The following is a 14,774-nucleotide window of genomic DNA, read 5'->3' as shown; positions in this document are numbered from 1 at the left end:
TCGCTATGACAACTAAGTATTCACGACAGGCAAATTGAGTCAATATTTTATTTGTGGTAATATGAATAAACACATGCTCAAGTGTTATAACAAAATTAAAAAAACGCTTTTTATTAGAAATCTTGCAGCTCGATACGCCATCATGTGAATGGACCCTTAATTAAATGAGTTCTTGGATAATTAAGTGCAGGAAGCTCGATGGTTTTATAAGTATGTTCAGTGTTCAATGAGCTGATTGGACACTTGATTTTTCTTGAATGTGAGAGGAGGACAGGCGAGTATCGGTTTAGAGTCTAAATGGTCCCAAATATGACAAAAGCCTGCATTCTCGGGTGATAATTGTTGATCGTTCCTACACGTACGACACTCGGAAATTAAAACATGAACATTCCTCCATTATTACGTAGCCAAAGAGACGGAGGCAACATGAAATGGCATGCTTAATGGAATACAATTAATTATATATGTGAGGCGCAGAGAAAAACGGAAAGTAATTCTTGCCTTATTGAATTTCTTTATTTGTAGTACATTAATAGCAAGTTGCAACGATACTATAACATATTTGATTGGTTAAAGATTTTATGCTTTATCTACAAATACGCTACGGAAAAAAGTACTTTGGCACTGGCCATACTTTTTCCTAGTAAAGGCCAAAAAATGGCAATCGAATATGCAACAGCGCTTTGACAAACCTCCGAAAATGGAATAATATGTAAGAGAATAAAATACCTATCCTGGAAAATTTACATGCAGTTTTGACACTCACATCTACATACTGTTACATTTTTTTTTTTTTTAGTCTGGTCTAGTATTATTATTGTTATGATTTTGATAATTATTTCATTTCATCGCACAATTAAGTCCAGTTTTCGCATAGTTATATGATATAAAAGTTGTTAAGCAACATGTACAGGGACTTTTTGCTTTCAATAACATCATACCACTCAGCCGACTGCTAATTAGTGTGCTCTCGCATTATGGTTTTGCCAGAAAAAAAAATGGCAGGAAATCTTCGAAACGTGTAACACATTCTGCCCAATTTAAATTCTTTTATAATTTAGGGCCCGCACCAAGCAGGACAAATGTGACAGCAGTGACTTTTACGCAGGTGCAGTGTCGACCGTGACAGTTGGCAATTGTAGCAGCATTGAACATTGGTGTGGCTCCTGCACATAACCGAATGTAGCAGAATATTTCATAATTTTGTTTTTCTTTATACAGTGGAACATGGTTTAAACATTATAGTGAATTTGCATTCGATTCCTATTTTTTTTATCTAATGATTTTTGAAAATCAGGAGCGTTGATTCGTTTTCTGGGGTTGGGTAGGTCACTGACCGTCTCTCCCCGCCCACCCCCCCCCCACCCAGCAGATCGACGCCCTGCATTGTGTTGTCACATGTGCATGAACTTGACGGAGGAAGAAGGTGTGATATCATCATATTTTTTAATAAACGTTCTTATATTGCAAGGTAGTGAAAAATGTAAATGCGGCAGAACCGATTCAAAAATATGCTCGATATCTTCAGAATAGACCGACCAACGTTCGTGACCCCTTTGAGGTGATAAGCCCAGTCAGTTCAAATTTCATCTTGCATCTATAGAAAGCAATGAAATACATATCATCTGAAGATCTTTACAATACACTGAACCCTTGTACCGGATGGGTACTTTGCTTATGGATGGTTATCTGACAAATGTTATAGGTCGACAAATGTCTGTTAAACATACCATCTTTCGACGGGCCATGTTATTAAACAAAAAAACATGTTCCTTCTTGCTTAAAATTATATAACATCCCTTGAAATATTTAGTGATAAAATATTCACAAGAACTTTAATTATACAGTAGTCAACATTTCCATACTCCACAAGTTCTAGTGTTTGTTTACCGGAAGTAGAGGGGCTATTGAGGATTCAAAGCGATTCTCAAATATCACTGCAGTATTGCTTCAATATAATTAATACCCTACAAGTTTAACTGAATATATGATAAAAACCGTGATATACCTTGTTTGTAAATTCCAGCGTCTCGTCCATTTGTCTGTGTCGCTTTAAGAGTTTGTCGTGATGACGTAGCACCAGAAACATGCCCACCTGGAGGATCAAGAAGACGACCATAACTAAAAGAACTCCCAACACGAACATCATCGTATGAGGACTGGTGGTGTCATCAGGAGAAGTGGACCCCACGTGACCAATCGCTGGTTTCTCTATGTTGACTGGGTCAGAGCTGGTATCTGCGGGAAAATGACATGAATGAACTACCACACAAACACAATAAACATTTGACTAATTCTTGGAAGGAAATCGTTAACAAAATTTTTTATTGAAACAAATTTGGATTTTGATCTCTCATCAAGAGGACTTTTTTCAATGTACATATTTTCGAAATTTCTCAGGGAATTGTTCATATAACAAAATAGTACTAGCTTGCACATAGCAAAATGGAAAACGAGTATGTTTCACTAATAACAAGGGGACTTGGGTTATGAAAAGGGGCACTTTTGAGGTTTTTCACAAAAATGCCATTGCGGTGGGGCATAGGTGCCACTGTACATCCCATAGGCCCCGTCGCCCCTACTAAAAATCACTGCGTCAGTGAAAAGGGGTAAACAAAAGAGTTGGGCGGTACGTAATTTCTAAGGCAGTTATAAAATAAACACACAAATACACGTTTACCTTTTACATTGCATGGGACCGTCGCGTTAATCGTAATCGTCAAGTATTGACTTTTGTCTTCAGGACACTTTCCAGTTAATCTTTCACACGCCATGTCATGAGTACAGTAACACTGTTTAGTACATAAATCTCCATAGTAACCCCTGTCACAGACTTCAGGTACTGGAAATAAAAATACTAACACACTTGTCGGAAAATATGATATGTTGATGTGTATGGAGTGATTGAGAATGACGTCATAACGTATGACGTGCAGTGCGATTCAAGTGGGCCTGTACAACAACCATGCATGGGCATTTTAAGTGATTGTAGTTAAGTTAAATTGTCGATTCTTGCATACGTCGAATTCCCTTTAATATTTGTGCAAGTTGTGCACCTATTTCTATCCATCCTATACGAACGACCAAAACCAATACTTAAAAACAGAATGTTGATCTCATGTTCCCAGACCCGTAGTGCAAGGAATTCTAAGTTCGGGCACCAACATAAGGAGGAGCACGCGATTTGCGTGCAATAACTCTGTGAATGAGTTTGTACACGTATAGGGTGGCCGATGCCAGGGGAGTTAGTAATCACGATATGATGTGGGAGAGGTACTTGCCATCGTATCCCAGCCTGGCTACGGATGTTGCTGAATCATCACAAAGAGCACAATATTGACCTAACATATGCTAAAAATCCAAATAATGGTCACTTAGTTTCAAACTTCAAGAGAGACTTTACAACCACGCTCGAGTATTTGACTCAACACACCTAGACGTGTGTTTATCATGTGGAGCATTTAGTAACACCTCGTGAAGGGTATTTTTTATATATATTTTTTTTTGACAGAAAATACCATTGCACAGTGTAGTTTATACTTTTAAGCAAATAATAAGTTATTTTATTTGTTGATTTTCCCCCCTCCAATTTGGTTGATACTAATGCAATTGCAATTGTTAAGCAATCGACTCTGTAGAAACAAGAGAATGCATTTTCTTACTTTGGCAGGTTACCCCTATCCAACCGTCATGGCAAGCTGTTGAGTTAACCGAGTCTGACGGGAGGCATCTGCCAGTGAATCTATCACAGGTACCCGACAGGCAGCGACAAGGCTGTAAACAGCCAGCCCCAAAATAGCCAGTGTCACATTCTGAAATCAGAGATAGGATTGGAAAATGTCATTCACTGTGATGGCAAAGTAAAACAGTCTTCGCAGAATTCTTAATGGCATTAAAGACTCGCCCCAAACAGCGTGCCGCCATCTTAAAAAGTTAACTTTAAGTTGCCTTCAAGTGAAGGTTTTCTGCTTGTCGCTACAAAATGCAGACAGTAATGAAACGTGATACCTTGTTATCTTTAGCTGGACCTGAGATGTCCATCGCTGTATCTTTTGTACACTGTGCAGTGGGTATTGACCGCAGCTGTATGTACTGATTGTACACTAGTGTCTAATTACCGACGGTAGCAAGCTGTGTGTGTATTTTCTGGGATCGATGGTGGTGTATAACACTTCTGTTACACCTCATTCGAAACTAGGTCAAATTACCAGCATTAGACGTTTCTTTTTGCGCGAGTCTTTACACCCTTTTAGCATTCAAGTAATGTTTAATTGCTAAAGAATTGAAGGCGATTCGGATCTTTTTTTCCTTTGGTATCTTAGATGTAGATAACCATGTTCTTAATCAATATATTATATATCTTGACCAAGACCAGTCTATGCACATTTTACGTTCATATACTGTGCTGTATTTCTGTAGTGGCATTTGCATATCTAAAGTAGGCCTATCGAGGATATGGCCGCGGCCAGAAGGGACACTTTCCCAATGCTAATAACACTATGTTGTGCTCTGACAGCATGTTAGTTCAAAGCACTCATATTGACAATATAATAAGTTCCTAACATTTTTGTTTGAAATGATATTCATACTGCACATGTTATCAGTGCAACTTGGAGTATGCCACAATAGTGTACATTTATATAATCTAGTCTCGATAAAGAATGTAACGACTTCATATTATTCGGTAAATTATATAGCTGAGATGATTATACAAGGGCGATTCGGTACATAAATTCATGCTTACAACATAGGCTTACCCTGTGTACAGTTGAGACTTTTAAACCCTGGTCCGCACGAACACCCGTATGGATCCGGTAGGCAGAACAGAGTACCCCTGCACGCATCCTGCGATTGTGAGGTATCATTGCATTGCATTTCGCAGTCCCGACCAAATCTATTACCGCCACACCCTGTGTATATATAAAACGATAAACAATATTATTCATAAATATGAAACGACCTCTGGAACTACGATATACCACTGGCGATATTCGAGGCTGTTACATACAGTTGCATAATTGTTTATATTTCTATGTTTTTTTTTTTATATTGTTGTAAAGATCAATATTGGCCTAGTCGTGGACGAACCTACGATACGGTTATCACTCTCAAAGTTCTCATACAATGAGGCTATAAATTACCCATGAACTTCTTTATATATACCAGTGCCCATGCATGAGCCCATGATTGTATACCATATAGTGTGATAGGCAGCTTAATAGCTCAATGAAGATATTAAATATATATATATATATATATATATATATATATATATATATATATATATATATATATATATATATATATATAATAAAAAAAACAAGAAACATATCTCTACAAATTTGCATCACACCGAGTATTGCAATACAAGTTACCGTATACCTAACAGGCAATTCGGGCCAGAAAAGCCAGGTGCGCAGACGCATCTACCAGATATGTCACCACAAATCCCTCCATTGTAACAGTTGTCGCAAATTCCCAAACAGGCTGGAGGATTCCATCTGTTCACAGGACAACCTTTAAAGGGACAATATCAAAGATTTATTCTCACTCATGCATGATGAAACATAATTATAGAGGCTGAACTACCCACAACCCCCTCCCCACCACACCCACACCCACTCGACCCAAACTCCCATGCAGATAAAGCTACATATTTGAATTTAGAATGCTAACTTGAGAAAGTTCCGTGTGCTAAAATATGGTAAACAGTGTTTCATAAAAAATCTCCTGTGGATTGTTGGGACTATCCAATTTTTTCCCCACATATTGCAGTGTTTTAAATTAAATGTACAGTGAAAGAGAAATCATTGAGTGTGGCTATAGGAAAGGATTTTTGAAGTAAGTTTGAAAATGTGTGATCATTGTGTCATTTTCTGGTATGTATTTGGAGGCATCATTCTGATAACCTGTTATACATTGTTGCCTATAAAGACATATCACATATTTGGGCGCAGGAATATGACTGAAATAGTTTAAGCAAACGACCAATGAACAGAGTCCATGAATTTGACAGTTAATTTATGGAGGGCGTCCTCAGCATCAGTGCGTATGATATAATTGCTCAAATCTCGTAGAAGTGTGACAAAAAGTATAATGGGAAAAGGAATTCAATCATGCCAGTAAAAGATAACCCTATAATATAATATAGTACCGTAACACCCTTATGTATATGTCAAGTGGTGATTACACTACAACTAACCTCTAACAATCAGCCGTTTGATCATTGTTAAACCAGTGTTCCTTTCTCCACTCAAATAACACTCGTATACCCCTGCATCTTTTGATTTGATTGGATGATGGAAAAGATAGCTGAGTTGTCCATCTCTGGTGCTATCGGTAAACACGTCATTTTGCCTCCATTTAATGTTACCGACATTTCCTGTTGTGAGTAATACGTCTATAGAAACGCCTGTATCTCCAAGACTAACAGTCCTAGTAACCATGCCGTCGACTGGTCGGACTTTTGCTATACGGACGATAGGAAATAACAACTGTATTGGAAATAACTAAAAAGCAACCGATCCATTTCTCATCGCATACGGGTATACCCGAAAACAAAAAGTACTCATTGAGAGTAAATTTACTTAACAAATGAGTGTCAAAACTATTATTCGTTCACATATTGTGTGTTTGAACGAGCTTGCTTAGGTTTGTGTGAGTATTTGTACCATCATGCTTTAATTTACTCATTCGTCTACGCAAGAAACGTAGAATTAGAGCTTTAGTGGTATTAATACTAGCTTCAAATGATAAAACTATTCGCACATTTAATTTTACCCTTGACCATGGTAAATTTACTCAATCGCTTCAGAGATGTCTTACAACAACGAGAGTTGAAGTACACGTTCGTGTTTAACTTTACTAGTATTAGAATAATCTCACACGCCGTTTTCAACGACTACTACTTCGTACGATGAATACGTCACTTTCACGCATACTACCTTATACCCGGCGCTCACGAAGTTACACGTTACTCAATCCGTCCTCACTTCTTTTGGTGTGGGTGTTTCGTTAAGCATCTAAGAGTAAGTATTTTATTGAAAAGATGATCCAACAGCACTGGTCGTGGACTATACCTAACTTTTCATTATTATATCAACTCATTCAGCTACTAGACTGATACGGTAGCATACGCCCATTAAAAGCCCCATTGACTTACACACTAAATCACAAAAGTAATGTGGTCTCTAAGTCTAGATAGAAGTTTTCACTAGCTAAACGCTACCCATCACCGGATAGCTGACAAGTTGGCCTTTCATGGCACCATCAATTTTCCGTACCATGACCATGAAGAATTTTTGCTATCAGAGCCGGAAGTTTTCGTCACTTGTAAACAAACCTCTTCACTCAGTGGTAAACAAATTTCCTACGCTGCTCCCGGGAGGCCTAAAGGGGTCTAAAATTGCCTCAATTGACCCAATTTTCTCACCACATGTACTTCCATTCATGCTCTTCAACATGCAAGCCACAAAAAACTAGATTATGATTGATAACAGGTCACAAAAGATGTTCTCCCGCTGCTTTTCGGCACTTTTCCTGAGACAGGAGAACAATCGAGCGGATTGATATAGACTCTAATAGGAGTATGCCACCATACGTACAGTGACAGTTTGCTGCAAGGTTACTTGTAAGTTGCAACGTTAGAATAGCATACTTGGGCAGCGTTGTCCCGTAGTCTTTGTAGGCTAGGCCTACATTTACGTGTAAGTAGGCATAGACTAGGCTAAAAGAATTGATAATAGGCTAGGCATATGCCATCTGAGTTGACGTTGACTTTGTGAACAGCAGTGTGGCAGTTGTTCAACTAAGAAATGACCCGCATATGCTACTAGTACTATTGTTCCACTTAGCCGAAAGTTTATGACGGCAATGATATGTGGTTCTGTGTAGTCCAGCCTTACTTAGTCCTAACGAGTAGCAATTTCATTGTGTTTGTGCAGGCCCTAGCCCTGCCAAAGCAGAGTGGGGGCCGGGGGGGGGGGGTATTAACAGTAGGCCCTATAGGGTAATATTGTGAAAGAGATCATACTTGTTATAACTTGAGATGTACTGTTAAAAAAAAAATAATGGGGGCCTAGGGCCTATATAAGAACATGAACAACCAAATTACCATGCTACTTGGAAGTTGGAACATCATCTAGGCTACCTTCAAGGGCGGCGGAACCGGGGGGGCACAGGGGGCACGTGCCCCCCCACTTTTCCTCAGGTTAAAAATGTGCCCTTTTTCTACATAAAAATTGAGGTGTCTCAAGTTAGCAACAGGCCAGGGAACCAGAATGAACACTCGGGAAGGGCCGTTTCCGGCCATCTGAGGGGTTTGTAAAAACCAAAAATTTTCTTGTACGCTCCGCGCCAACCGATGGTGGCGCTCCGCTCAGATAGTCGTGCATACAACTTTGTCTATGCCCCTGACTTTTAATGAATTTCTGTGGGTCAAACTCAAAGCTATTTCGAATGGAAAAAGTTGTTAAGATATTAACAAGAAATAAACTCTAATTCGGAAGATTCCTACATTAGCAACTAGCATGATTTCACCTCATTTTGTCTCAAAAGAAAACTTGTTCCTTGTTTCCCAATTTGCACATTGGATATTGCAGTGCTAGTATGCATATTTTCCTTGAGGGGGGGGGGGGGGTGTTGATGGAGTGATGTGTATACGCAAATAAGATAATACAATAAGAGATATAAAGGGTACTAAATATGAAGCTGCATCAGTCCAATCGAATTTCTGCAAAGTGCCCTTTGATGTCGGTGCCCCCCCAGATTAAAAGTGCTTCCGCCGCCCTTGGCTACCTTATTATAGGGTACATGACTCTTAATGTAGTAAAGGTCCGGTGAGAAGCAGAAGTAGCTTATCATTGGGTCAGCAGAGGTAGAAATATACTATTTAAAAATGTGAAAGTCAGGCACTATATACCTAGGTATTTGAATAAAATTAGGCCTAGCCTTTATGCCTAATTTCATTCAAATTATATAGGTCTGCCATTGTTTATACAAACCCCTTAAACTAAAAGCCTTCATTATTCTTGCAGTAACAATAGACCACAGAAGTCAATACACAGGCCGCTTAGTTGAATCACCATTGCTACAAAATCCTTCACTAAAATTCATAAGTGTACCAGTATGAAGTAGTTGATCATAATGAACTAGGCTGGATGAAATTTAGTGAGAAACGTACATCAAATGATAAATTGTCATATTCTGATGATAAGGAGGGAAGAATAATGAAATTATTGATTGAAGTCAAAGCTCTGTCATGTCCTTGATGTTATAAACAGATGCTGATTGATGTCTCAGAGTTTTAAAATGCATATAGGCCTAATTTACAGCAGTTAATAGTTTCTCCTTTTTTTTATTTAATTCAGACTACTTTATTCTTCTCAAAGACTGAAAAAAATTATAATATTAATGTGAAAATCAACGGACAATTCCATTGCCTAAAATATTCATAAAGTGCTGCAAACGTTGATGAATATTGACTACTTTCAAAAGTCTTACTTTTGTCCTAATTTTGGGCTACAAAATTCTTCTTTTGTCCTGTTTTATCGATGATTTTGATCCTATACTTCTACTGTATCATAGACTTTCACCATAGTCCACTTAAAAGCATGCTCTGTTCAACAGGTCATTGTAGCCATCAGTAAAGAAAACTGCCTTGAATCATGATTTTGAATTTAATGGTTGTCGATAGCCATTAGTCAAATATAAGCCCATTGATGCTAATGCCTAAATGTGATTTTATAAATGTTTTAGGCCTACATAGAAAGGTGTTACTGGATTACACCAAGTTACATTTAATCAGTCAGTAATACAGTTATACTGCTATCGACAGTATTATCTTTAAATGACTGGAAAACATATTTCGTACGCACTTTACTGTATAATGATGTTTTGAAATGAAATGGTTCTTTTTCATTTCAGATTTTCATAAACACTGCAGAACGACAGTCCTGAAAAGGAGTCAAACATACGCAAAGTAAGCATGGCAGAAAATAGGTGGAATTTAAATTACCAATGCCCAAAATGTTTGGTCTTTTGGACAGGAAGGTTCAATAAACTCTTAGAACATTTACACCTCATTCACTCTCATGAGCAACATTTTTCACTTAGATGCGGAATAAAAAATTGTGAAAAGACTTATGTTAAAATTGATTCATTTAAGAAACATCTGAAAAGGGTGCATAATAATTGTCATTTGGATGAAACACTGGCTATGTCTGAGGAAGCAAACATGCAAATCGATGTTAGATGCTCTTTGTTGTCTAATTTGCACATACCCTGCCTTTGATATGGAGTATCCAAAGGAATGTAAAAATTCCTTGTTGCTGGCAGAAACCATGCTTGGAGCGAAGAATACAACAACACGGGGTGCACAATCACTTATTCAAAAGGTACTTTCATGTACCTCCAAAGTGTAAAACACCCTGATTTGCACTAACTTTGATATTGAGTATCGAAGATATGTTAAAATCCATTACTGCTGGCTGAAACAATGATATTAGTCCAGAACAGAAAAAACACAAACTATGTAATTACTGATTCAAAGGACCTTCATATAGCTCTGATGTTCAGAACTTTAATAGACTAAGAGTTCCATACAATGGAAAACTAATTGAAAGCAAAAAAGTGTAAAAAGTATTGTTATTCTGTTTCTCAAAGTTTAGGTGTATGTTTTTCTTCATTTTATTACCAATGCAAAGAAACTTTTGAAAAAACAAAGGTTTTGACTGTTCTTTTCCATTTTCTTTCTTATAAATTATTTATTCTTCATAAATAATTGCTGCATGGGCTGAAAAAGTTCTGGTCTGCACTTGCAAATCCATGTTTGATGCACTTTGATTTATAATTGTTAACCCTTTCCAATGAATGATCATCATTTCAAGTTTATGTCAACCTTTCCATGATGATATTAAAAGTAAATCACTAAAGTTTCATATTAGAATTTAGTATCATAACAATGTATTTATATGTAAAACATTTCAACCCTTTGAGATGTACACATGCATGGGCGGGAGAAATCTAAAAAGTTTAAAGATGTTTGGTGTTGATTACATCCTAAAGCAGAGTTTTTTGTACTACGAAAACAAATAATCGTTGATGTTTAATTGATTGGAAATCAATGGTGTTTATCGTTCTCGTCATTATATCTGGTCATTTTATAAGTCATAGCATATATACATAAAGTTAATTAGCCAAAGCATATCTTGCAAAGAAAATTATGTGTTTTTCATGAACGGAAAAGATTGATCAAAGTCATCCGCTTTTTACGTAATTTCAAGGAAGATATCGTTTTAACAAGTCTAAGAATACTTTTACTGTTTTATGAGAGTACATGTGTTTAGTGTGCCTTCTTTTGGTATGTTCTGACGCGTTTGATTTGATACGTATTTGTTTCAATAAAACATTGACAAAACTACAATATGTTTTCTCAGCTTTCATTTCTTAAGATTAAATAAATGGTTTAGTGAATAGTAATTTTACTCATGGCTTGAGTATGTTTATGGTTCGAATAGTAAATTTAAACAAACTTCATGGTAGTTTTCGGGATGTAACTTTACGAGGCTTATATAGTAACTTTACTACCAGCACCATTTAAGAATACTCATAGTGGTCGTAAATTTACTCGCATTTGCCTAGTAGAACTGGGGATGTAACTTTACTCGCAATTGGAGTAAATTCCCTTTTTGGTTATAACCATGCGCTCTCACAAAGTAACACTAATGCGTTCACATATATAGTAGGTCTATATGTAATATGTATATATACGATACACGCACTGGCGGATCCAAGGGGGGGGCCATGGCCCCCCCCCCCCCCAAAGGTGAGCCAAAAAGTGTTTCCGAACATCCGCTAAATCATATAATTGGAACTTAAAAAAATCGAGAGGAATAGCAGTGGTAGACTAGTCTAAACCTTTTCGTTTTCTGGTTTAAAATTAAATGCAGAGCTCCCAACTGACCCGCAATTCGCGGGAATTAGACCCGCATTCTAACACCCAAACCCGCTGACCCGCACAAGCGTCCGAAAAAAACGCATTGTAATTGTCAAGTATACATAAAAAAAATTGCATCAAATTTTGGCTTAGCAACCATCATTTCTTTAGCATTTATAGCATAATAGAGTATAAAACCTCCTTTACAGCATCATTTAAACCTCAAATTAGCCTATAATTCTTTTCATTGGGGCGAGTTTCATGCCACGGGAAAGAATGAATTATCACCTATTCAATTTATTGATGTTACACACAAAAAAATGCATATTTCTCAGAAAATTTTGGGTGACAAAAGCCTTTCTAAGTGCCACCATTTTACATGTAGGCATCACCAGGATTCCAAAAATATTCAAAAGGGGAGGGGGACACCCCCTCCCCTTATACCCCTCCCCCAGGATGGCGGTTCATGGCATGACCAGCATTTGCCTTCTCAAGAGTTGGGAGCTATGTAAATGTATGAGCATGAGGATTTACAGTTTAACACCACTTTGCAGTTACAGGCTGGTTGTAAGAAATTTATAACCTATGAGAAATAAAATTTCTTGAGAAAGATGATCCCAACTTTGTTTTATAAATATTTTAGAAAAATACACCTAGGAAACATACATTTTTTTAGAAGTAAATTAACATCACCATTGTACACTTTTGTCGCACCAAATTGCATCTGAGGGCATTCAGCAATAGAAAATTTTCCAAAGGGGAGGGGGCACCCCCTCCCCTTAGACCCCTCCCCCATATCACTCTAATGCCACTTTGGCCCCTCCCAAACAAAGGCCCTGGATCCGCCAGTGGATACACGGTTACAGAATATGTACGCAATATATTGCTTTGTTGATGACAAGTGGGTGTTCTTCTCGTAATGGGGTCCAGCAAACATTTAAGACATAGACGTATCAAATATCTTATCGTATTTTGCATTGTCTTATGATCTGTTATACCTATACGTAAAAAACATCATATAATTGGGGAGACTATTTCCACATACACCCTATACCTCCATCTCTTCATGTCACTACTAACACTTCATTTTTTAATTTATTCGATCTGTGGCAATGGCCCAAATTTGGACAAAACATTATATCTTCACCATTGCATGCATACACACAATAACCCCCCCCCCCCACCCCTCCTCCTTCAACAAAAATAAAAACCACTGTAGAGTATAAGAACTCGGTTAGTTTGTGATTTTTTATACTGTAAAAGTGGAAATATGTGAGGGACTCTAGATGTGGGGTCCGGGCCGTAGCCCCGGTGATCCCGCCCTTCGTCCGGGACCGATTCCGGACACAATTGTTTTAGAATTTGAATAATGTTAAGAACTAAACTAGATAAAGGAAGATATAGACTGTATATAAAATACGTCATAGAGCAGAACCTACCGTTGGATTTCAAGAAAACAGTAGTTGCAGTGCTCTTTCTTCCTCCTTCGGAGAAAGCGGAACAAAAATAGATCCCAGCTGCGTCTGAGGGGTTTAATTTCACTCGAACATTTAATGTATTCGTTTCATTGTCTATCATTGCTGGTGGTAAGGGCCGGTGGGCTAACGCACCCTTTCGCCCAGCTGGAACGTTTTTAGTTGTGGCGTAACGGTTATAATCAGTTCGAGGGATGTCAGCATTATTTGACGTCATGGAACACATGTAATATGGTGAATCTTGGTCAGCTCCAGTAGGGAAAAAGTTCACAATAGTAAAATATGCAAATTCGGAATCTGAAAAGAATTATGAAAGAACGATTATTATTTGAAAAGACTTCTGTGTTTGCATGGGAAGACTCTATCGCTTTGTCCAAATTTTCTTTTCTACTTTACGGAAGTTCCAAACCAAATCCGCCTATTTGTAACCCATTCTTACTGTTGTTGGGCCTAATATCTCCCTCCGAACAAGCAGAGAACTAAATTTTACCTCAGTGATGCCCTTGTTGGCTTCTCCTAGATGAAACAGTACACAACACATTATATATATATATATATATATATATATATATGTATATATATACATATATATATATATATATATATATATATATATATATATATATATATATATATATATATATATATATTTATATATATATATATAAATATATATATATATATGTATATATATATATATATATATATTTATATATATATATATATATATAAATATATATATATATATGTATATATGTATATGTATATATGTATGCTTACAACTGTTTTTGTACACATAAAAACTAAAAGGGCTCGGATCTCCGGGCTCATTCCTGCAGTAGGCCTATGATTTGTTTTATAACTCACCATTACTTCTAAGCAGCCTACTGTTGCCGCCGTTGTTCACTTTAACGTTGTAAGTGACGGGTACGATACATGTCTTCACTTCGTCATCCGTAATAGCATCGGCATCGCCTCCTGTCACTACCTTCGCCTGGATGAAACCAACGAGACCCAACAATACCACCAATTGCAACATAACGTTCGTACGTACTTTATATATAGTCCACATTTTATAAGTAAAATTTTAACTAGTATATAATTCAATGAGTTGGTCTCTGCAACTGAACTGAGTTAAGCCTTAAATGAAAATGTAGCGTTAATGTAAGAAGGTTGGCAGCGATGTATTATTTTTTTTTTTACGAGGTAAGGTCAAACTTCTGAGAACCACAAATAACAAAGGAAAGTTTATAATGAAGACTATGGAGGTGCTAAAGTGCCTTTCAACGTCAATAGTAATTTTCAACAAAACGTTTGTGAATTGATCGGTAAGTGTGTCAAAATTATTAAATGCCTTTTCTTTT

At 37.2% G+C, this 14,774-nt stretch overlaps 1 protein-coding gene and 1 long non-coding RNA gene across 2 annotated transcripts; one reads left to right on the top strand and one right to left on the bottom strand.

Moving 5' to 3' along the window:
• Positions 1 to 34: 34 nt before the first annotated feature.
• On the bottom strand, positions 35 to 14,556 carry LOC139975227 (uncharacterized). Its single transcript, XM_071982968.1, has 9 exons — positions 14,278 to 14,556; positions 13,375 to 13,707; positions 6,203 to 6,469; positions 5,383 to 5,517; positions 4,758 to 4,910; positions 3,663 to 3,812; positions 2,681 to 2,842; positions 2,009 to 2,238; positions 35 to 1,597 (listed from the first exon to the last, which is right to left on the bottom strand). Exons 1-9 carry the CDS (start codon positions 14,480 to 14,482, stop codon positions 1,580 to 1,582), a joined length of 1,653 nt encoding a protein of 550 aa, XP_071839069.1. The 5' UTR covers positions 14,483 to 14,556; the 3' UTR covers positions 35 to 1,579.
• LOC139975231 (uncharacterized) lies at positions 6,478 to 11,422 on the top strand. The gene is made up of 2 exons (XR_011795699.1): positions 6,478 to 7,028; positions 9,925 to 11,422. It is a non-coding gene; the product is annotated as an uncharacterized lncRNA (long non-coding RNA).
• Positions 14,557 to 14,774: the final 218 nt, after the last annotated feature.

The sequence above is a fragment of the Apostichopus japonicus genome, chromosome 2 (genome assembly GCF_037975245.1).
Source record: "Apostichopus japonicus isolate 1M-3 chromosome 2, ASM3797524v1, whole genome shotgun sequence".
Classification (NCBI taxonomy): Eukaryota; Metazoa; Echinodermata; class Holothuroidea; order Aspidochirotida; family Stichopodidae; genus Apostichopus; species Apostichopus japonicus.
The sequence above is the reverse complement of the archived record's forward strand: the minus strand, read 5'-3'. Positions and strand labels throughout refer to the sequence as shown.